Genomic DNA, 24,090 nt, shown 5'->3' with positions numbered 1-24,090 from the left:
CATGAGGCACTATGATCAAATATGAAGCACAGTTTTATTAGCAGCAAAAATACTGGGATTTTAAAGGAAAACACATTTGAAATATGGTAAGTAGTTTGTATTAGTGAATACTCACCAGTGTGTCTCTCAAACAGTTGGGAAGAAGCAGATGTAGATTTTCAGGAATTGCCAGCTGGCTGGTGTTTATGCTGCAGGACGAGGCACTCTAGAGCCAGATGGCACATGTGAGCACCTGAAAGGCTGCGCTGGCACGTCACAGTGGAATGAGCCCCCGACTGAATGTGCTATTGTTGCATTAACTGCAAGACATTGAGGTGGTCATTGTCCTTAATGGTGGATAGCTAATCTCTAATCATTCTTTCCATCACAAATTCCAGACTCACTGATGCTCAGCAAAAGAGGATCTAAATGTAGTGGAAAAAATGTAAAATGGACATGGAAAAAAGAAAGAGTGTTTAAAACCGGTAGACAACAGTTTCATTTCAAGAAAAGCAGCTCCAGGCAGTATTGTTTATTATAGCCCTACTTTTCTGGTCTCAGACCTCATATCATATGAGTTCTTTTTCATAAAATTCGGATCGAAGAAAGACATTTATTCATGTTAGTTTAAAAGTTATTCATAGTTAGGGGATTGTATTTGCAGCCATTAAAAAACAGAATAAAACTCTGGTGGAATCATTAAACCTCTGGCCATTCCTCTCCTCTGAACAAAACTCTGCCTTGGAAACCTCCAGTCAAAACAATCTGCTGTGAAGCTCCCTGCGGTGTCATAACAGCAACATAGAGAGCTGCAGAGCTCAGGTCCCCTCACATATCACATCCCTCTACCCACAGAAACACATCAGGTTCAGGTTCTCCATCAGGTTAGATACATATCAAATCTTTTGAATCTTTTGAATCTCATTCTAACTGTATCCACTGCTGCTGTATTATCACTGTTCATTTTTTCCAAATGGCTCTTAGTTGCTTCTTTATTTGTTTTTGTTCTTTCTAGAAATCAGTTTGTGAATTTGATTTGCAAAGAAAATTAGTTATATGGGCAGAGATTCAAAAGTCTGGGACCTTTGGCTGGGGGAAACTTACTTTGTCAGTTTTTTAAAGCTACACTAATCAATATTCTTTATATCAACCGATGACTAGATTAGGTCAGAACCTGGTATATGACTGGATCGGGTATGATCAATGTGTGAAATTGTGGACACAGATAAAAACTGTTGTGGAACTGCTGTAAGCAACTACTTTCTTTGGAAAAGCCTGCTCAAAAAGTTATTAAATGTTGCTAGATGATGTAATAGTGTAATAGCATATTCAAGTGATTGCATCACATTTGTATTCTGCCTCGTGTCAGCCATTTCAGCATTTTATCTGTTCGCCTCTGTCCTACTCTCTGTGTTATACAGTATTTTAATACAGCTGGATTCCCAATAAAGCTGTTCTCAACAAGTTTGACATAGTGACTGAAACATTAAGACTACGTGTTAACCAAAAGTCACTTCCAAACAATTTCCAAGCTGCTTTTCTGCACTGCTACAATTTTGACTTTATAGCCTAACCACAACTTCGTCTGACAAAATCACCACACACGTAAGTTAAAGGCAAAGACTGCGCTGTGATCTTTGACTACATTAGGCAGACGCAGAGAGTGGTGTGCCTCTCGTTTGCTGGGCATTACTGGCAGCTCTCTTTCATTAAATTAGGTAAGGTTTGTCCAAAGTCACTAAATTTGTTGTAAGTGCCTTTTTGGAAAAAAAAAAAAAGTCACCAAAGAGGACTGAGCATGAAAACGGCTGTGGATCTCCTGACTCAACACCTGATGACGTAATAGAAAATGTTTCATTTTCAAAGAGCAACAGCCTACAGTCAAACACTCGGCCAACCAGTGGTGCAACTTCATCACTCACTCAACTCTGACTCTCACTCAAATCACTCACTGACATTCAGAAATTACTTGTCGTGATTAACCCACATCATCTAACTCTGCAACCCTCCGTAGCCCTATGGAGATTTCAGTGTCTTTAAGCTTGTTGTTTTTGGTTTTAAAACCAGCTACTTCATTATTTCGGTTCACTCTCACTCTCTCATCAACCTCATTTCTCATCCTCATTTCAGCAGGCAGCTTTTTCAAGAGAAAAAGCTCTGATAAAGCCACTGTCCACAAACTGCTCAGCACCAAACAGCAGATAGACACAATGAGCACTAGCTGGTTAAGATAGCAGAACATTTAGCTGCTTAAGTCCAGATATTTCCCTCTGGAGTTGGTAGAGACCAAAATAGAGTTAAACAGAGTAAATAGTGGTCTTTTTGTTTAAAACATGACTCCATGTTAATGTTTGCTGCATACCTGCTTGATGTGTACATAGGTAACAGTTAGCTACACAAATTCACATGCTTGCCATATATCACACTTTATGTGATGAGATGTCAATGTCGTGTTCACAGTTTGCTGCGCTGCCGCCAAGTGGTGAAAAGTAATCAGTTAATGCAGGCTTTAAAGTAAATAGCGTTGTCAGATAATTACTTAACAGAGATGAATTTCATTTTTCTGCTGGGATTTCAACAAATAAAATTTACTCAAGTTGCCAAGATAATATTAACTGATGATATTCAGATAATATTTAATTCTAGCAATGTGTGATAGAGAGGAAAAAAGCTAATGAGTTGTCCCAGCACAGGGTTGTTTTCTTAATTTTTATCCTGCCTAGGATAACAGAAAAATGTTGTTGGAGCTTGTACTCCAACAATTTCTGTTCCTTTGCGACAATAAATCAGCAGCTACTTGGCAGAGGTTAGCAGGCACGACCTCCAGTGTATCCTCAAGGTAGACTATTGGGATTATGGATGAAGTACAAGATTTTAGGTTACTGACTTGGAAACTTTGGCTGGTTTGAGTGCTATTTGTTGCTGTACTGAGATCACGTATGACTTAAGGTCTGGCTGGCAGGTCAAGTGTTCCAGTAGTCGCAGGACACTCAACTAGAGAAAAAGTATTATGTTTTTTGGATTCACTTTGTGGAGTCGAATGCAAGTTGTGTCACTGTCCCACAAAATCAGTTCTTTTAACATGTATGTTTAACAAACAAGCATCAAACAAAACTACTGGGCAGGCTGGTGGACCAACTGACTGGGAAATCATATACACAGAGCTTCAGACCTCCCAGCTGTGTAAAGAGACTGTTTGTTGCTGGGAGGAAAAATCATCTCTTCATCCATTGCAGACTTGTATGGTACTTCTGGTTTTGGCTAGATGACTGAGGAAGCTGTTAGTTTCATTTACAGGCTTGTTTACAAGCAAGACTAAGACCTCCAGCGCTCTCATTAGACACACACACACACACACACACAGACGCTGATTCTGCTGTCTTGTATTTCCTTTTAGGTCTGTGGACAGTTACTTCTGTTTTATGGAGTCATGCACATGCAGTGTGGTAAAAACTCTTCATTGCAAAAGAGAGCTCAAACGTACACCAGCAATTCATTTTTTAACCCATTTTCAGAAATAGTTATCACCACAAGCTTAGAGTAATGAGCCTCAGAAATATGGAAGAGAACACATAATCTTCACAAAATCCTCTGTTCTTGAAACTGGTTTAGCCAAGGAAATGAGAAATAAACACATTTATATTACAAATACTAAATGCAGCATTTATTCTCACATCTATTTTTTTTTTTTGTGTGTGTGAAGTGTGATATCCAACATAAGAGAGATACGGAGGATTTAGTCTGTTTGTAAACTTCCTGTGTCTGAAGAATTTGTCATTACAGTGAAAGGGGCCGTGTTTCTGAGGTTGTTCCACAGTCTCTGCACTGTGCACCACCGATGATTTTCTCAGGACCCCGTTTAGGCAGCTGATAATGCAATTCAACTCAGCAGAGTGAGTAGTTGTGTTTTTGTTTTCTATTCTCTATGTCATTAGCTTTCTAACTAAACATTAACAGAGGTAGGGGCTGGGGGTAGGGGTGCAGTCAGCTGCATGTGTCAGAGTGGTTAAAAGTGAGAGATGGAGAGTTCAGGGTCCAGGCTGAACGTTGTATGTGTGTGAACTATGTGTGTTGCGTGTGAGAGGAGAGTTCGACTACTTACGGACTCTATATTACACATTCCATATTTAACTGAGTACCAGTGCAGAGGCGCATATGTGAAACATATGAGGCTTACCCAACACAATATGGACACATGCGTACACATCCTACTACTGCATACACATACACATACTCATACTGTACCGCACCAGTGCAGTGCCACATATCATACAGTAAAGCATATGGGCATGGTAGGCTTGTGCTTCCTTTTTTATCAGAAAGAATCCAGCTGTGTAAACATCATCACTCATACACTTATGCAACATATTAGGTGCATTCATGCATCTCCTACAATGGAAGGATAATTTGAGTCCAGGTAAAGGCCTTTATGCTTTATTGATTTTTGCCTGAATTGCAACAGCCCTATAATAATGAATGTCCCTGACTGAATGACTGACTGACTGACTGATCATATTTCCATCAGTGGTCAGCTGAATCCTGTGACTGAGTTGGAGTTTCCCCAATGGCCGTTGCTGTTTCAAAATGATTTGCAGTTTGTATTAGGGGGATGTTTAAAGCCTGTAGTGTTGCCAACTTATGTTGCTAGATTTAGAGACTTTTTTCAAACAAGACTAAGTATAAAGGACGCAGAGGGATAACTAAACATAAGATACACCAAACAAGAGAGAGGAGGAGAGTGGGAGGGAGAGCGAGAGGCCTTCGGTAACTGCTCAGCTAAAGAGACTAGCAGATCTGAGTAGAGAAACAATAATAGGCTGAAATGAGTTGACACTTGGCAGAGTGCAAACAGGACTTCAGATTTGAGATGATTAAAGCACTTCCACAACAGTTTTTAACTACATCCTCACATGCACATTGACCGTATATTAGGTTTTAAGCGAGTCTTGTTTTAAATTCAGTCCGTTGAATGTTAGCTAAATCCCTCCCCCGAACAGCGGTTGTTTAATCTCCACTTATTAGCAACAGTAACTAGGAATGGCAGGTCGGGTGAGTTTCGGATTGGACAGTGTTGTGTCTACTTGTGGTAAAGTAATGTTCATTCGGTTGCTTGCTTCAGATGATCGGCTGTGCCAACGAGAGTAGTCATTTTGCCCAACAACTGCTGCCACCTAGAAATGCCAAGCCTGCTTCTGTCTACCTCTGAAATCAAGAACCCCATTGTTTCAAAAATGACTTGGCTCTTAAAGCGGTAAATGTGCCTAACTATAGAGAGCGAACAGTGACTTCCACCCTCCGTGAAGGAAATGCAGATGAGAAAAAGCAAACAAATTATGTGTGTATTTAACATAAAATCTTCCAAAACAAGCCATAACTTTCGAGTACTCGCAGTACATCTACCTGTTCGCGTGACAGACAGGTGCATTATGATTTAGAGGACAGCACTATTGTACATGATATTAACACTTTCTTATTCACTGGGTAATTACTGACAAAAACTGCTGTGATGAATTTCCAAGCACTAATTAAACTGTAACATAGCAATCAAAATAACGTGCAGAAGGAGCAATAAGAAAAGGAAAACTTATAACAAGATGTCTGAACCACATGAAAATCAGTTCTGGCAAGTGTTGGGTGTTTTTAATGAAAGGCATGTAAAACCTATATATTTCATGCACTTTAAACAAACCAACATGTCACAGACAAGCTGGCTTCATCATGGTTTCTGGCTTGACTGTGCAATATGCAGACGGATGTCTTCAATCAACCATTCACAGTCATTGGATCGCAGTCAGCTGTGGATTACACCCAGCTGTCAAATCCAAAGAGAATAACAAAGGTGTCAAGCATTTCAAGTCACCTGTGAAGAAAACCATTGCTGAAAAAAGTTATAATTAAATAACTTGCTCCAAGAAGTCACGGCACCGGTTGTGACTGAAGCTCATCAGATTGTGTGTAGTGCATGAGCTGAAGTCTGCCTGGGCTGGACAACGTTTCATTTAATGCATCGTCCACTGTCCAGGTGGTTTCTTTCTACTGGCATGCGCAACAATATGTTAACTTGAGAAAGTGCTTTTCAGTTAATAGCATGTGTTGTATGATTTCACGCATTACGTAATGCTCCTCAGTCTCAGCAGCTGCCTTTGGTGTTGCGTATTAGCCACAACTCTTGTGACTGTAGATGCTGTGACACAAACAGCAGTTTTACGGTAGTTTGCTGTACAGGAGGCTGTTGTTATGATGGAGGCTGTTCCTGGACATAACATTTTGGATCCACAGTTACTGATGGTGTTCAAGTGTGCGTTATAACATTTTCATTTCAATGATGTGATAAGCTTGAAGAAGTTAGACCGTATAATTCACTGGCATTTATATTGAAAGACAGAAATTAATTTTAACAATTTCAAGATGAGAGAAATATTTTCCATTGGACTTTATAGATAAACAAAGGGCCTTCCAAATACCTGCTGCAGTGGCATGCTGTGTCCTATTTTTAGGCAGCTCTTGGTCGTGGAGCTACAAACAAAAGCATGAAAACTTAACATGTCTGTACACTTTATCTTTGGCAGATAAAACAAGCAGTGAAGGGATGCAGAGTTTGTTTTGACTTCATCTGCTGCATGTTTATGCACTAAATCTATTCCTATAAACACACTGTGTTGAGTGAATAACAAAGTTTACTCATCATGATTAATACAATAATAATATAATTTGTGTAATCACAATTATTTAAGAGGGCAAAGACAATGAGAATACTGTAAAAACTTGGTTTTATAAAAGACTGCTAACATTTACCAACATGGGCGTCCAAACTCGTGGATTTAGAGTTGACTTTGGAAAAGAAAAAGTGGGCGTGTCCCGCAGAACTTGTATACGCAGTGCTTACAGGATGCTGTGAAACGGATTAGATCGTTGTCAGTAAATGTTGTGGAATATTTATTTTCATCTGTCTGTATTTCCTTTGGGAACATTTCTGGCAGAAACTCATGCGCGCGTCTCCTTTAAACCAAACAGCTCAATCATCCAAATCACTCTGCAGATGACAGAACATGCCGTTCTTGGAAAGTTCTCAGCTTATTATACACACCAAGTCATTCTGGGCAGGAGCCTGAGCCTGCCTCACTCTTTGCATCTGCCTGGAGAGCAGCAGCTGCAAAATGCAAAAGCAATGAGGAGGACTGCAGCTTAAAGATTTCCTGCAGTAAAGACCGGTTGTCTGCCACTATAAATATCTCTTTTCTTGAATCAACAGGTTGAATTCAGCCCTGAAAAACAGAGCACCGACATCCCACCATCTCTGCCCAGGCTCTGTGTATCTGAGCGCTGCTGGGCCAAGTAGTTACATTCCTCGGCCCATGTGACTCAGTTCTCACATGCTAATCCAAACCACACAGTTTTATTCTCTAAGGTTAGCTACTTTTAAGCTGTGATAAGTGCACAAAGAAATACATGATACATCAAAATGTATTCTAATACATGAATGGTGTCTAAATAGGTAGCGCCATGAGATGACGGCCATGTGACTGCACAACTGTAAACATCTGAAAGGCAACCTCTTACACGTTGTCAACACAGGACGCTAGACCTAAATGTCTGACAGAAAACCTAAGGTGAGAATATAAACACACTAGCATGTCCATAAAGGCTCATGTAGGTTAAAGATTTAATTCCAAGTACAATGGACAGATTTTTGACAGGTAAGAAAAGGAAAAAACAGAAGATGTTCATCAAGCGAAGAAAAAACGAACAAACTTTTATTGCCATGAGCGAAACAAGAGAGGAAAAGCAATTAGACCCCATCATGATGTCATCATATGTGAAAAGGGGGTGAGGCTGTGCAAAGTATAACAAACCCCCCAGAGTCTAAACACTGTAAATTCAAAGAAGAGAAGCTGGAGATCTGGATGTGATGACAAGCGATGATGAGCTCGGCGTGACTGGATATGAAGACTGGAGGTAGAAGGGGAGGAGGAGGGTCGCAGCAAATGCACGGAAATGACAGCAGCAGAGAGGAGAACATATTTTTAATTGTGACAGAGATGATGTGACTGGTTGGTTGAGATCGTGGCGAGATCTGATTGGTTGCCGAACACCTGAAGGAGTGGGGTGAGAGAGGGAGAATCTACAGAATTGTGAAAGAAAGCGGAGTAGAGATAGTCTTCCTGATTGAACTTTCATTGAACTCAGCTTCATTAGATTTGCTTTCATAGTTTGTCTCCCAAATTCCCACAGTTGATTGATTGATTGATTGATTGATTGATTGATTGATTGATTGATTGATTGATTGATTGATTGATTTCTTGGACAACTATATTTTGTCCTAATCCAACATCCTCATCCTATGTTGTGTTTCCACTTAGACTGGATAGTGGAGTATATTACCCTTACTAAGTCCTAATAACACTATAAATAATATCGCAAATTAATTGTGAGAGTGGAACTGATCATGAGAGATTCTCACTAATGTGACACAGGCACACACTGTATTGTCCGTCAGGCCTCCATTGTTGTTGCCATTTATGTAGAGGCAGCTCTGCAGCCACAGACCGAGCCCGTCACATTTAACATCGGTGCCATGCCAAAGAGAAGCCGACAATTTGTGGCAGACCACCTCATTCAGAGAATTATCTTTCCTTTAATTTCCAGTTTATTCCATTCAAACGTTTTAAATGTGCTGTTCTAAATTCATTTCTGATGATATTACATTATGGACATAAAATCGTGAAACATTGCTGTTAATGAGCAACTCTTTCCAGTGATGTCATCCCTGCACACAACAAAAACTCTTACAGAGAAATTAGGTTGCTGCAGTTGATCAGAGGAGCTGAGTCATTAAATAGCATCCTCGCAAGCCTCCCTTAAATGGCAGCAGAGAGGATGAGCAAGAAACAGCAACCACCTGACAAGTGACGCGTTTGTTACATGTTCACATTTTTACTTTTTCTCGCTCATTGTCCTATTTGTGGAAGTATCCTTAGTCTGATCTGGCTGAGCTCAGTATGCTGGTGACTGAGTGAAAAGGAGACGGGAGTGCAGTGGGGAGAAATCATGAAAAGAGAAAGAATGTGAGGGGAAAGTGCAAGAAGGAGCCACATGTACATGTACATGTGTGTTTCAGACTTTTCCCCACATGTGTTTGCCTCATTATACTTTGGCTGCAGCTCACTCTGCAGGAATGCAGTGCAGCAAACACATGTCTGCTTGCTATCCCCCAGTGACATATAAGCACACACAAACACACACATATATAGATGCTCTACACTTTGTTAATCAGAGTGCCACACAGCCCCATTTCCTGTAAGACCGCCCCACACACACACACACACACACACACATACATACACATCATGCTGCAGCTGGATCTCAGTAATCAGACTGTTTGAGTTTACTGATGCTGGAGGGGAAAAAATCTCTCTGGACACTTAACTGACACAGAAAAGATGCCATGGAGTCAGCAGAGAGATGCTGCTAATGAAAAACACATGACTGGATCTGTGTGCACTCATCTAAACAATAGCAGAGTGGGTGGGAGACAGAGAAGAGATGCAATTACAGCTGGGCTTTCCCTAACAGAGGTCCAGTGTTCACAAAAGTCTTCTGATATAGAAACACATGCTTGTGCATAGATAAATATGCAAGCAAAGCCACGCCCCCCCCCCCCCCCCCCTTTTTTTTTTGCCTTTTTGATACAAACACCCTCCTGCTCTGCGGTGACAGAACAAAATAATAACAAACTGTGACACAGTTTAGTCACATGAAAGAGTCTGCGGTCTTCCAGAAGGAATTAAGATTAAATCTCTCTGGCCCTGAGCCGAGCAGAGGGGGAGAAAGAACCACTGTGACCTTCAGAGGGGAAAAAAGCCAAGTAACAAACCCAACAGGCAGGCTTGTCCACCAAAGGAGAGAGAGAGGGAGAGCGAGAGGGAGGGGAGGGTTAGGGACGGAGAGAAACAGAGGAAGAGAGAGAGAGGAAGAGAGAGGGAGGGGTAGGACAAGAGTGAGAGAGGCAGAGAGACGAAAAGACACAAAACTTGTGACTTGACAAAAGAGGGCAGGTACCAGAGGCAGGTAAGAAACTTTATTTGTTGTTTCCAGGGGGCTTTTTTTGATGAGGCATGATCAATAAGATAAGAAGAGGCAGGAGTGTGTTCGTGCGTGAAACAGAAGCAGCAAGAGCAGTGTGAGTGTCTGTTTGTGGACTGAGAGGGGATCCTGGCACTGGCACAGCTGGGCCATGCTGGTGTGTTTCTATAGAAACGCTGTGCCATACAAAGTGGTACTCTGTCCTCCAGTGAGCTGCCACACACTTTCAATCTGACGTTTTTCTCCGCTCCTGCATGCTCACCTTGATTCCAGCTTTATCCATCGGTGAGAGGGGAGAGCTGCTGCTGCAGAAGAGTTAAAATATGAAGTGCAGCTTTAGTCGTGGTTATAAAAACAGGCCTGTGGCTCACTTTGGCTGGTTCAGAAGGATCTTCATTTTTGCAGCTCATCAGATGGATCCTCAGAGTTTTACAAGCAGTTTTGTTTTGTTTGTTTTTTTCTTGCTGAAAGGAATTTTACTAATTCAGCTGTGAAGTTGTAATTTATTTTTCAAATTCTGACGGATCATCTTCCCTGGATGGGTGTTAACCAAAGGCCAAAATAAAACTGAAAAGAAGGACTCTGGAAATGAGTTAAAAAGGCATGCTTATTTTGTTTTTGTTTTTAAAAACACAGGCTGTTCTGATTTGTTGTATTTCAAGTACCTTGAATGTTTAGAAAAGTCCTTCTTTGCAGCGTGTGATGAACGTAAAAGGAAAACATTGCTCGATCTAGACTGAGCTGACTGATGATCAGGACAAAGAGACAATGATGACAGTGTCCAGTCAGGCAGGAGAACAGATTGCCTGCAGGAGCCTGATGGTGCTGAGTTCTGTTTCTTCTATACTTCCAAGTTAGTTTGGATTATAATCATCATATTTCTGTTCATTAACTATTTTTGTCAGTGCGCCTTCCAACTCTTTCACTGCACATCCAGATGCATATAGATCCAGTCTTGCACAGCCACTGCAGGACTGCCACACCCACATGAGGAAATGTTTTGGCACCAGTGTAAAGTATCTGCTGTGGATGATGGTTTCAAAAGGAGGCCAGATTCCTTTATCATGGGTGAAGCTCCAATGCAGAACGGAAACTATGCGTGTGTGTGTGTGTGTGTGTGTGTGTGTGTGTGTGTTTGTGTGTGTGTATCAGCCACATAAAACGCATCTCCATAACCCATGATGACAGTCAGATGATACAGTTTGTTTTATGTCACATATTTATCTCAGCACACACGTTGAAAGATATTTAGAGACATTTGTAATTGTGTTGATTAATTACAGATATTTTCAGATATCTTGAGTCAGATTTCTGAACTCTGCTCTGAATGACGCAACTCTTATTCGTGGCTTTGTTAGTGGCATTACAAAACACTGGTGATGATTTTTGGTTTCAAGTATGACAGCAGCAGCTCTGCAGCAGCTCTGCCAAAAAAAAAGTAAGAAATTGTGATGAATGGGAAAGAGCTCATCGATCGATGATGTTGTGGGAATAAAGCTTTATTTCTCTGGCTGCTCCTCGAGAATGAGAATTATGATACACATAAACATAAACAACAGTCTGAATATACAGTTGTGATGTTATAAATACATTTATAAACTAATTTATTTTATAAGGGCTTTTACCTGGTATTAAGATGCAACTAGTGCTAAAATTGAAAAGATATCATAACCATAGCTTTCGTTTTTAAAGATAGCTGCCATTTAAAAAATCTGCAATAATATTTTGGTCTTTGATGTACAAAAAACACAACACAATAAAAACAACTTAAATCATGAGAAAGTCAATATAATTTCAATACTATGTTAATATTCAATTATGGCTGGTCTTTAAAATTAGTGGAAATATTTGGAATTTCCATTCAAGATAATTAAAACTGAAACGTCAACGAGGTTCAAACTGCATTGCTCACCTTGGAAACAGCAGTTGAGAAGATGAATTCACCATTAAATCCAATGAGTGGCTGCATCGAAAGTTGATTTGTTGTGGGATTACAGAATTATAATTCAACATTTTCATGACAACTGGACAAACTCCATCTGCTAATGAAGATTATGTACTGTGATTGAAAGCAACAGAAGATGGTTAATGTATTATAACATGGTTTACCATTTTGTGTGTTCCAAAGATTAGTGCAGAGATTTACTACAAGAATCACTAAACCACTGCAATAAGTGCAGTTCACACACTGATATGAATCAGATTTACTTATTTAGGTCACAAATAACAAACCAATGAGTCAGGCATCTCTGACTTTGGGTCTTTAGTTGTTTGCCAGACTACCGGTCAAGACAGCAGCAGCACGAGGGGGGAGAAGGGCTGGTTGTGGTTTTGAGCGAGGGCCTGGGAGGCTCTGAAAGGCAGAGAGGGAAAAGGAAGGGCAGTGCCAGTGAACATCATCAGAAAAAAGTTCAGATATGTTTTTCCAGGCGGGACAGATTTTGGCTCTAAGCCTCATTCCTGCCCCGTGATTCATTTGTGACGTTTATCAAAAATTGGCCAGATGCTTTCCTAAAAAGTGATTGGAAAATAATGTGCATTTGTACCAAAGCATTATTTTGACAGCTGTGTGGGGACAGTTTACAGCAGGGTTATGCTGCTGGGCTACAATGCACAGTTCAAAGAAACATATGCACACAGACAGACATTCTGTACAATCTAAAAGATTGGGATTAAAAGACGCAGCCAACTCCGCCTGAAACGATATCTCTCCACTTTGAAAAGTGAACTTATCTCCGCTGTACATTCTTGTGATCAAAGGTCAAACATCTGCATCTGTGTGTGTGAGTCTCTGTCAGTCTGTCTTCCAGCCTGAGAAGATGGAGGTCATTACATTTTACACACACATGAGCTTAACTGATGTAAGTTGCAAACATCTGTCGGACACATTTTTTAAAAAGTCATCAATTACAGTACAAAACCTAAAATCACCTCCCATCTGTTCTCCTGCTGAAAGTTCAAACTCTTGGGTGTGTGTTAGATGAGTTTGTAACACCATTTATGCCAAGTTCTTAATCTCTGAAACAACTCTGAAAGACTAATTCACACTGAAAACATATTCCTGGTGGAAATAAAAGAGTATGCACCTAATCTTGCAATTCAAAACATATATGTACATTGATTTAAGACAGAGATCAATCAGGGTCTCATTGGGATTTGGTCCAGTTTCCTTTCGGCCTCTCCTGGGTCAAAGAGCTTTAACCTTCCAGACCTACAGTTTCCCCTCCACAGCTCTCCCTCTGGACAAGTGCAAACAATAGAGCCTTTATCCCAAAACTTTTCTTCTCCTCTTCCTCATAAGTACTAATTTCCTGTATCAGTATCTGCCCTTCCCACACTTGAACTTAATTAAATTAAACATCAATCATTCTGCCTTAGACTTTCTTGCCTACTCTCTGTCTTTCTTACAATAACAAACCACAAACCAAACGACACTATAGTTATTTATCATAATTGATTGATAGCATTCATTAGCATTCTTTCCTTATCCATACACAGACACTGACATCGTAAAAGTAACAGGCTAGGCCTACTTGCTTAGTGTACAAATCTTAATTATTTTCAAAGCAATAGGACACTGAAGTCATAAATAGAAACATTTCCTCCCTGTAAGAACAGCATCACACAGTAATAATATTTGATGTTAAAAGCGTAGTAACAGTTCAGGTGGCAGACTGCTGAAGGTATTGGTTTACAATTCTACAATCACTGTTTTCATGGTTAAGGTCCAAAAGAAACCTGCTTCATGTTTGTCTTGATACTACTGTTTCAGCCAGTTCAGCCCTATCTCAACACAGTTTGAACAAAAACCAGCAGGGATTGTGAATATTTTTGCTGCAAGTCAAAAAAAAATGTTCCCAAGCCCCTCCCAAAATATGAACAATCAAAATACAAACAGCTGCGTACTCAAGTTTTCAGTGTATTCAGAGACAACTGGTCTGCACTCAGCCTCTAAAAGGCTGCGGATAAAGGGAACAGGGTTTGTACGCACTTGAGAGTCAGCACTGCCCCAGAGCTGCCACACAGAGCAAGAAACAGAAAAAGGACCAATGTGTTCCAGTTGTTAAACTTTCTGGGTAGAATTAGCTCACCATATTGGCTAACAAGCAGAACCAAAAATGACGTGTTGTGTGTTCTGTGTCTCTCTCTCTCTCTCTCTCTCTCTCTCTCTCTCTCTCTCTCTCTCTCTCTCTCTCTCTCTCTCTCTTTACTTAACCCTTGTAACTGTTCACAAAAAATGAACTACCTCTGTTTTCTTCTCTGCTGTAGGACAATGAAGGCCGGCGCGGGACTCTTCTCTGCATTGGCTCTGTTCCTCCTGATGGGGGCAGTGATCACCCAGAGACCTCGGCCAAAGAAGCCCACCAGGCGCCCTGTCACCACCAAGAAGCCTTCTGTCCCCAAGCTTGCTGTACCGGCACAGCCAGAGCCCCAGGAGCCCACAGACTTCCCCCCACCCATCATGGGCCCGCCATCCATCTTTCCTGATTGCCCCCGAGAGTGTTTATGCTCCCCAGACTATCCGAATTCTCTCAACTGCGAGAACCGGAACATCCGTGCGATCCCTGTCATCCCACCCAGAACGCACTACTTGTACCTGCAGAACAACTACATCTCAGAGGTGACGGCAGAGCCGTTCATCAACGCCACTGAGGTCCGCTGGATCAACTTGGCAAACAACCGTATTCATCGAATAGACAAAAAGGTCAGAGAGTTTCCTCCATGAGCATTCATGATTTCAAAATAACATCAATACATCTAAAACTTCTGTGTCTATATCTAATGCAGGTATTTGAGAAGATCCCCGCACTGCTCTATCTCTATGTGCACCGTAACCACCTAAAAGAGGTCCCTTCAGGTCTGCCAGCAAGCCTGGAGCAGCTCCGCCTCGCTAAGAACCGTATTTCCAAGATCCCTGCTGGTGCCTTCAGCAAGATGGGGAACCTGACTCTGCTGGACCTCTACCACAACCAGGTAAACCTCTCAGTTTAAATGTGCCTTTGTGGACACCTTACCACACGGTGCTGTTTAGGTATGAACAGTGACAACCGCCTGTGTGTCTCTCAGGAGCAAACGCAAGCGTGTAACTGATATTGTACTGTATGGTGTATACTCTTCCTCCTCAGCTGAGTGACAGTGACCTGGGAAAGAACACATTCAAGGACCTGAAGAGCCTCATGCAGCTCAATCTGGCTCACAACGTCCTGAAGAAGATGCCTGATGGTGTGCCCAGTGGCCTCATTCAGCTTTTCCTGGACAGGAACCGTATAGATGACATCCCAAAGCAAGTATACAGTTCACACATTGTGACATTGCTGATGAACACACACACACACACACACACACACTGCATGTATTATTAAACACTGGCTGGATGTTAAATCTCATTTGTTCTTCCTGTCTCTTGTTCAGAGACTACTTCAGAGGCTTCACTCACCTTGCGTTTGTGAGGCTGAACTACAACCAGCTGAGTGACAAAGGAGTTCCCAAGGCTGTGTTCAACATTTCCTCCCTGCTGGACCTGCAGCTGGCCCACAACCAGCTCGCCTCTGTTCCTCTCTTCAACGGTCACCTGGAGCACCTGCATCTCAACCACAACAGCATCGAGAGTAAGTCCAGCACCACCCGGCAAATGTAAATGTGAGAAAAGTGCAGCAGAAACATGTTTATGTCGCACTGACAGTTAGTTGAGACAAGGCAACAACACAAATCTTTACAGGATATTCAGCGTGCACAGTGTGAACAAATAACTGATGACTGATGAACACACTGTGCAGTACCTGCCCAACACCAAACTGCGGTCAGACAAAGTTACCCGCTAGCTGGTGAACATAATGGAGCAGCTAAAGAGACAGATACTTTTTCAGTTACTGATAGGGACCAAATCCGACATAAAAGGACACAGTTACATTTGCCGGAAATGTAATGCCAGAAACACAAATCTAACTAAGCCTGATGTTGTCTCTGTCTCTGTGTCTGCTATAAGTGCAAATACGCAGCTGTTTGACATGACATCATAACACGTCTATCTTGTTTTTTACATCTTGTTTCTAAGGCCCTCAAGTGGCCAGAAAATCAATTAATGCTGCTTTAATATAGGCGTTTTTAAAAGATACACACGGTGCAGATGTTTTCCCGTCATTCTCTCCGAGTAGTCACTCTGTTCAGGTTGATGCTGGGCAGGGCTATGTTGGGAGGCCACCAAACTCCATGCACTAACTAGAATGATAAAGGTGTAACAGGAGAAACAAAGCTAGCAGGAGATTATGGGAGATGCCAATAAAGCAGTCTGTACAAATACTATATATATATATATATATATATATATATATATATGTATAAAAGACATATCAAGCTCTGTTAAGACCAGACCACCAAACTAAGGACCCAGATATTCTCCTCAAGCGTAAGTGGAGACCAAAACAGATCTAAAAAGAAAGTGACTGCTGGGACTTTTTTTTCTCAGGTGACTAGAAACACGTCTCCAAATAATGTCATTTGATAATTCTTAGCACTTGGTCTGTATCTTACTTCTCAGAATAAGTTTGTGTCATTTTGCTCTCCTGTTGTGAAACAGTTTACAGATTTTACTTTTTGGGTTTGACTAAGCTAGCTAATTCTTGCTTTCCTATTTGAGTCAGCAAGCAGCTTTTCAGTTCCGTTATGACTGTTTCTCTATCGAGACTAAAGCTGAACAAGTTTGTTCTGGCAGGGCCATAAAAAGCTGCACTTTAGTATCACAGAGTCTTTTTAAAAAACTGTTTAAATCAAACTTCAGAAGTAAATTCTTATATGAGGTGATTCCTTAGTAACTGTATTTTATTCATTTCTTCTTGGTGTCTTGTCTGTAATCTGTTCATCCCATTTGTATTATTCCTGCTATACTGCATGACCCCATTTGTTTCCCAATGACTGATTTATGTCTTTTTTAAAAATCTTTCCTTGAGCACTTTGGACTATCTTTTAGTAAGTGCCTAATAAATTACCAAGATTAAAGTATTAGTATTATAAATGAATAAAATAATTTTATTCAATTTACATTCTTTTAATCCTTTGCTTGTTTGAAGGAAAACAACATTTGAGGACTTGACATTCATGACAGTGTGTTTTCTTTACAGGCATCAATGGCACCCTGATCTGTCCTTACAGCCTGCAGGCTGACCTGAGCGATCACAGCCTGTTGCCCAGACTAAGGTAGGTCACATTATGTCACATCTTGGCACTCAACAATAAAAACTTGTGCAATTGCACCCTTTGAAAGGAAATAGGTAGGAAGAAAAAATTGCTAATGTGAGAAAAGGAACTAATGAGCTCTTCAGAATAGACGTCATGGTAATGGCGTTTTAAGGAACTGTTCTATTGCCTCAGGTACCTGCGTTTGGATGGAAATCACCTGAGCCCTCCCATCCCTCTGGATGTCATCATGTGCTTCAGACACCTCCACTCTATTGTTATTTAGGAGAAACTTGACTCAAGACCTGGGGGCATGCACACACACATGAACTACACACATGCACATATACACACACAAAAACACACACAGACTCACTGTGCACAAGCTGAGTTCAAAGCAAAACACGCTCCATGAAGAACAAGGTATATCCACCCATGCATACTGTGGGAAAGTGTTATTGAAAGATGGACGCCAGATAAATGAAATAACTGTAAAGCTTTGATAGTTCAAGCTTTGAAAAGTTTAATTGTTGCTGTATTCAGGACAGTGAACCATGAATCTAGGAAGAGTGGATATGCCGACATTTAGGGTTAGGTTTTTGTATGGAGTTACAGTTTATCCGCCATTTTTTGTTTATAAAAAGTTAGAATGAGTAAAGTCTGAAAATACAGGTACATTGACAGATGCTACAGATATGGAGGGTAGTTATGTTTGCTTGCAGATGTGATCAGAGTAGAGCTGCCACCATTAAGAACAAACAGACCTGCAGTTAATGTCAGAAGAGACCGTTTAAAACATAACTACCATGTAGTTGAAACTGTCCCAAATGTGCCTGTGATTTTCAAGGTACTCCATGTAAAAATGTCATTCCATTCTTTTTATTCTTTGTCTTCTGTATATTATTCTTCTGTATAAAGAAGCTCTGTACAAATAATGGATAATAAAACTTCTTCTTTGCTCATTTGATCCTGTTTGATGATTAATTTAACTGAATTTTGATTGGATTGACTTTCTCACCACTCTCCCTTCTCATAAATACTTTGGGTAACTCTGCATCAGTGGACACCGACACACTTTATGTCACAGTAATTCTGGGGGAGTGTGATTTTACTTAAAAGTGCCCTGTGGAGTATTTGACCGCTTGTACCACTAAGGAGCACTGTTTTTAAGCACACACAAGCAAGACGAGATACACATCCCTGTTCCTGGTTTCAATTTATTTCACCACTCTATTTGTAAACAAATCACAATTTATATTTCTCAAAAACGGCCCTGCAAATTTGCCCTATAATTTGTGTGTCATCACTATATATGATCTAAATTATAAATAACATTAGATTAACATGCAGAATAGAATAGAAATGTCCTTTGGCATCTCATTTCTTGATTATATTTAAAAAAAAAAAGAAAGAAAAAACAAACTTAAAGTATGTTTTAATAGACGCGCACTAAAAAACTTTTTAGATTTTTATTACAGTCAATGATTGTCTGTTATTATTTTACTGAAATATCACAAAAAAACAAACCTCTATCAAAGGATAAATATAGAAAAACTGCATAATTATGACATGTGCCTAGGTCATCCAATGATTCCCAACTCAGGGGTCAGGACCCCTCAGGGGTGATAAAATAACTGACGAGTTGAGTGATTCAGTTCAGTTGAGTTCAATTCTATATAAAATATTAAATAGTTATATATTAAATAGTGTTGCCAAAGCATCAAAATACAAAACACCAAGATTGAGATAATTACCAAAGTAAGACAGGACAAAAACATTTCTGCCACACAAATGTGTTTTTTCACCAAACCATTCTTTTAATTTTGCTTGTTTTTGCCTCTTCAAATAAAAATCTGGCAAAGTAAGTTCACTATATGGTTGAAGTAATTGTAAATCACTGACATGCAACCTGTGACAAGGAGTCGCTAGTAGACATTGCATTGTTTTAAAGGGTCACAACTAAAAAAAGGTTTGGAGCCACTGGCTTAACCAACTTTGCAATTACAGCTGAATTATGGTACTGAATTGTTAACCATAATTCAGCTACTTTGTATTAAAGTTGTAAAACTGTATATTATAATTCAGCTACTTTGTATTAAAGTTGTAAAACTGTATATTATAAGCACAGATACATTTGACCAGTAGTTGCTGCTGAAGCAGGGCAACAGAATCAGAGACTGTGTTTTTCAAGGTTCAAAAAACTTTGTGATGACCTCTAGTGGTTAGAAACAAGCATTGAGCATTCCTGAGCTGGGAAGTGCTGTCTGCTATTTTGAAGTGCAGACGCTGAAATGTACAGTGGGGTCCAAGAGTCTGATACCACTTACTCATTGGACAGCGGTTGTGGATTTGGAGACCACTTTACTTCCTAGAGGGACATTTGGCACTTCCCTATCTACAGTTATATTGCTATAGGTGCTATTTATTGATTTCACATTCTTCTATGAACACAGGCTATTCCTGTTTCCATTGGACTTCCCTGCTCATGATTCTTTCCACTGTAAGTAAATTTTCCGCAGTCATCAAAAGTTAACCTGGCCAGACATGTGGGTGAGCAGGTCCGGTAGGTGTTTCCGATCAGGACTTGTCTGACAGGAGTGAGGTCACTGCCAATGAGAGCGCTCCTCAGGGAAAACAAATAGTGAAGTGTCTCATGGTGTGCAAAAAGGAGCTTTTATTTCCAGTATATACCTAATCATTTAGGAGCAGACATGGTGATTGATCGGAAGTCGAACACAAGACAAAAATGATATTGGTGCAAAACAGACCCATCTTTCATCCTAAAACAATAAATCAACACATTTTAAAAGCTCATAAGTGAAGTGATGGAGTCAGCACTTTGTAATGAGGAACACACAGCTGAACACATTAAAGTTGCAGAGGAATGACGACACACTAATGAATGACTCACTGAGTAATTACACAGCACATCACTGACAGTGAAGCCCAGACTTCACTTCAGGTAGGAGGAAATCTTTGACCATTTCTTTTCCCTTTCTTTCAACTCTCATTGAGACATCAGTCGGAAGTTCCTTTAATAGCAACACACTTCCTCCTCCTGTAAACCAACTGTTGTGGGAGTACATGTGCAGGTGCATGTGTGTGTATGTGTCTGTGCAGTACCTGGTAAAATCCCCCTTGCTCCACTATAAGAGGAGACAGCATGGAAACACAGAGACACAGCTTTCTCAGGACTCTTCCTCTGAGTAACATACACACAGGTGAGTTCACAGGTGTGCTCTGGGTGATAGTGGTGGGTGATGGTACTTGAGCATTGCAGTGGTCATTTGCTTGCCTGTTAGATGGTCTTAACATAACAATGCCTTAGATTTTGAAAGAAGAATAGGATGTATTGCATATGCTTTAGAGCTATATTATCTTTATATATATAGATATATATGATTGTTACATGAATGCTTTACTATGGTGCCGAAATATTAGTGTATCAGCAGAAAATTTGCAACAGATTTATTAATGAACTAATCATTTAAGTGATTTATTAAGCAAAATGCCAAAAAGCCATTGATTGGCTTCTGTATTTTGTAAATTTTGCACACAATTATGAAGTGAGTATTTATGATTTTTGGACAGTTTGTCTGACAAAACAAAAATTAATGTTAAAAGATTCTTTGACATTTGACAGAACAATTGATAATTAAATTAATTCTTAGATAATCCTTATCTACATATAGTAATTTACTCTAATAGTAATTTATTTGAAGAGGTTTAAACAAACAGATTGTCTCTGTTAGTTTTGCCACCAGATATCCACAGTGATCAAGATGCTGCTCGGCTGCTCTCTCTCCCTGCTCCTTGTGCTCAGCTGTCTGAGTGAACCTGTGGAGAGCCGCACTCTGCATCTGGACAGCTGCTCTGTCAATGTTCACACACACGAACTGCGCAAATATTACTCCACCATACGTTCAGATGTGGTGAGTTTGAGTCACCCACACACGCACACACACACACATACACACAAAACCACTAACTCAAAATAAAACATCAACAAATGCAGCTGCCTCATCCAGAGTAACATGTAGTCACAAGCAATCACTACACTTCACTTTACTACACACAGATACACATAAACAGACCAGAAACTATGACCCCTTTAAGAGGATGGAAAACTTTCAGAAACTTAAGTGAGCAATTCAGACAAGATCTTTAATGTTTTGTTTTTTTACATCACAGGTAGCAGGAGACAATGAGATTGGAGTAAAACTTCTGGACAAATCATTGATAAAGGATGTTCAGGTGAGTCCTTGGTCAGGTGTTTTTTTTGCCAGTTAGCGATTATGTATGCTGTGCACCCTCACCTTTGTATCAAATTTTCCATATTCATTCATATTTCTAAGACACAGACTGCTCAAAGATATATAGTAGTATAGCAGTATCACAGTATAACAGTATAATATGAGTATGCAATAAAAGTATGAGAGAACTGCTTTAATCTGACCTGTGTATGTCTCCATCAGGAGGGACAGACGTGCTGTTTCCTGCATCTTCTGCTGCGTTTCTACGTCGAGAGAGTGTTCAGCAACTACGCCTCCTCAGAGCCACAGCAGCAGCGATGCTCCAGCGCCCTGGCCAACGCTTTTGTCAGCATCAGAAGAGATATACATAAATGTGTAAGTTAGTTGTTCAATGACAAAATGTGATTTTATTGTGAGCTATGAGTTAGACTGATAATTTTGCTCTGCTCTATGCAGCACTGCCACTGTGGAGAAGAGACCCAGAGAACAATTGACTCCCTCCATGTTGCTTTTATCAAGGTATGTAGTGCATGGAATAACTCACTGTAGTGCACATTAACATCTTCCTAGGTCCCACAATCTCACAGTAGACTGAAGAGGGAGCTATGGAGCAAGTCCCAGAGGAAATGTAATTGATTTTCAGCAGCTGTGAGCAGTGTTTGAAGTCCAACTCACAAATATTCTTTTGGGAATCTTTTATTATGTTAATTATATCAGTTATCATATTACAATATCTACAACACAAAGATGTAATGTGCACAAACATAGCCACGAAAACTATTAAGACTACATTTAGAGTCTACCTAGATTTGATTTGATCACTCCTGTAGTCAATGAATATTCAGTCCTGTTTGTTAGAAATGTGACTCAGTGTTACAACTGCAGCTTCCAAAGACAAAGCAAACAGAGCATTGCTTCTATACATTTGTGCTCATCATTAAACCAGTTTTTCCATATTCTCTCTCCTTCTCTCTGAGCAGCTTCAAATAAACCAGGCGGCACAGAAGGCCATGGGCGAGCTGGACACTGTCCTGGAGTGGCTGGAGGGACTCGGCCAGAAAACATGATCATGATCCCACAGAAACTCAAAGAGCCTGACATGACTTGTAAGCAAAGTGAAGATTACAACTTTAACTTCACATCTGTGCCATTATTATATTTTGTACTTGAATGAACTAAATGTGTTTGTCTTAATGTGTTTCTTATCCACTGACATATGGAATGAATTTTTTAATGCAATATTTATAATTAATATGATATAAACGTAAGTTTAACTTTAAGTATTTATTCTTTATCAAAAATAAAGAGCTGTTATGGTCTTGTATGTGTGCTTCTAATGTAAAGTTTTTATGCAGACTAAACAAATGGTTTAATTTCAACTGTTTTGCATTGCTTTTTTTAGTTTTATTTCTTCATCTTGAAGTTTTGCACTTTTTTATAACATAAAGCACTTAGAGATTTTTTTTTTTTGTCTGTGAAAGATGTTATTTAAATAAACTTTACTTACTTCATTTTTAGTGTTTTCTTTCAGCACAAAAAAGTGATGCATGCTCTGCATTACCATCTAGTGGTGATCAATGAAATTACAGAAAAAATTGTGTGTACGTCAGCACAAAGCCCAAATCTTTCCACCTACCCCCCTGGCAACTGCAGTACCTCATGGGATACAAGAACCTCTGGTTGGGAATCACTACACCAGCAAGTCATCGACCTAATTAATTACGTTTTTTCTGTAATATTAATTTCTGTAATATTAGCAACCTCAATACTGCCACATCAGAAAAGAAGGCACACAAACAACAAAATTAGGAAAAATTGTACACCTACTTGATTCTCATTGTCTCTGGATCCTCAGCATTGTCAGTGAGGTAATCCTCAGTGATGCATCACATCCCATCTAGAGGGATCATTAGTACCAGCCTGTCTAATGTGAGGACAAATTGATGTGTAATGTATGATTGTGAAAAAAATGTTCCCCTCCTTGTATGAAGTATGTTTAACCCGTTTCTTCCTGTCAGTCTCCTCCCTCACCTTTAAAGCCAATTTTTCACTATAAATAAGACAGCAGATGAGCCCAAAAATATGCACTTATCTCCTCAGATCTCCTCAGAGTGCAACACTTGTCTTGCCTGTTTATATTTACTGCTGTTATAAGGCTTTAAAGGTGCCCTCTAGGTAAGGTCTCTCTTGAAAAAGAGATTTTAGTCTTAATGAGACTTTTACCTGTTTAAATAACAGAGAAATTAAATTGATAAATCATACTGGATGTAGACTGATTTCTGTTCATCTACCTCAGTTCTTTGCATTCCTTATGTTTTGACTTCTTTTGACTAACAATAATAATATTTAAAAGGCAAAGTAAATTATATATAAGCAAAACTACTTTGAAACACTATTTGTGGTAGAATGTTTGTTCCAAATCCAGTTAGCTCACAATAAACTATCGCAACTTATGAAATTCAGAGTTAACAAAACATTGTTTTCAGATTGCAGTTGACTGAAATCTGGGCATCTTAGTCTTAGTGACACATTCATCTGACTATGTGAAAACAAATCAAACAAAGAGGTAAAGTGAAATACAGGACACAAAATCATGTATGGA

General features: G+C 39.9%; 2 protein-coding genes across 4 annotated transcripts; both read left to right on the top strand.

Moving 5' to 3' along the window:
• Window positions 1-843: 843 nt before the first annotated feature.
• Window positions 844-18,188, top strand: prelp (proline and arginine rich end leucine rich repeat protein). 3 transcript variants are annotated; one of them, XM_022745271.1, is made up of 7 exons: window positions 844-863; window positions 14,332-14,767; window positions 14,851-15,036; window positions 15,189-15,346; window positions 15,475-15,671; window positions 17,181-17,256; window positions 17,431-18,188. In XM_022745271.1, the coding sequence occupies exons 2-7, from the start codon at window positions 14,336-14,338 to the stop codon at window positions 17,519-17,521; spliced, it is 1,140 nt and encodes a 379-aa protein (XP_022600992.1). In that variant the 5' UTR covers window positions 844-863; window positions 14,332-14,335; the 3' UTR covers window positions 17,522-18,188. The 3 variants fall into 3 exon arrangements, with proteins under 3 accessions (XP_022600992.1, XP_022600991.1, XP_022600993.1); XM_022745270.1 differs by lacking the exon at window positions 844-863 and adding an exon at window positions 9,964-10,047; XM_022745272.1 differs by lacking the exon at window positions 844-863 and adding an exon at window positions 14,118-14,138.
• Window positions 18,189-19,779: 1,591 nt separating this feature from the next.
• Window positions 19,780-22,555, top strand: LOC111221607 (interleukin-20-like). The gene is made up of 6 exons (XM_022745058.1): window positions 19,780-19,785; window positions 21,000-21,167; window positions 21,427-21,489; window positions 21,711-21,863; window positions 21,945-22,007; window positions 22,469-22,555. The coding sequence occupies exons 1-6, from the start codon at window positions 19,780-19,782 to the stop codon at window positions 22,553-22,555; spliced, it is 540 nt and encodes a 179-aa protein (XP_022600779.1).
• Window positions 22,556-24,090: the final 1,535 nt, after the last annotated feature.

Source organism: Seriola dumerili, unplaced genomic scaffold (assembly GCF_002260705.1).
Source record: "Seriola dumerili isolate Sdu_G_001 unplaced genomic scaffold, Sdu_1.0 BDQW01000088.1, whole genome shotgun sequence".
Classification (NCBI taxonomy): domain Eukaryota; kingdom Metazoa; phylum Chordata; class Actinopteri; order Carangiformes; family Carangidae; genus Seriola; species Seriola dumerili.
The sequence above is the reverse complement of the archived record's forward strand: the minus strand, read 5'-3'. Positions and strand labels throughout refer to the sequence as shown.

Coding starts and splice junctions, on each gene's coding strand:
- prelp (XM_022745271.1), top strand. CDS start 14,336: ATGAAGGCCGGCGCGGGACTCTTCTCTGCATTGGCTCTGTTCCTCCTG. Junction 14,768..14,850: donor TTCATCGAATAGACAAAAAG/GTCAGAGAGTTT, acceptor TATCTAATGCAG/GTATTTGAGAAGATCCCCGC. Junction 15,037..15,188: donor TGGACCTCTACCACAACCAG/GTAAACCTCTCA, acceptor CTTCCTCCTCAG/CTGAGTGACAGTGACCTGGG.
- LOC111221607 (XM_022745058.1), top strand. Junction 21,864..21,944: donor GAAGAGATATACATAAATGT/GTAAGTTAGTTG, acceptor TGCTCTATGCAG/CACTGCCACTGTGGAGAAGA. Junction 22,008..22,468: donor TCCATGTTGCTTTTATCAAG/GTATGTAGTGCA, acceptor CTCTCTGAGCAG/CTTCAAATAAACCAGGCGGC.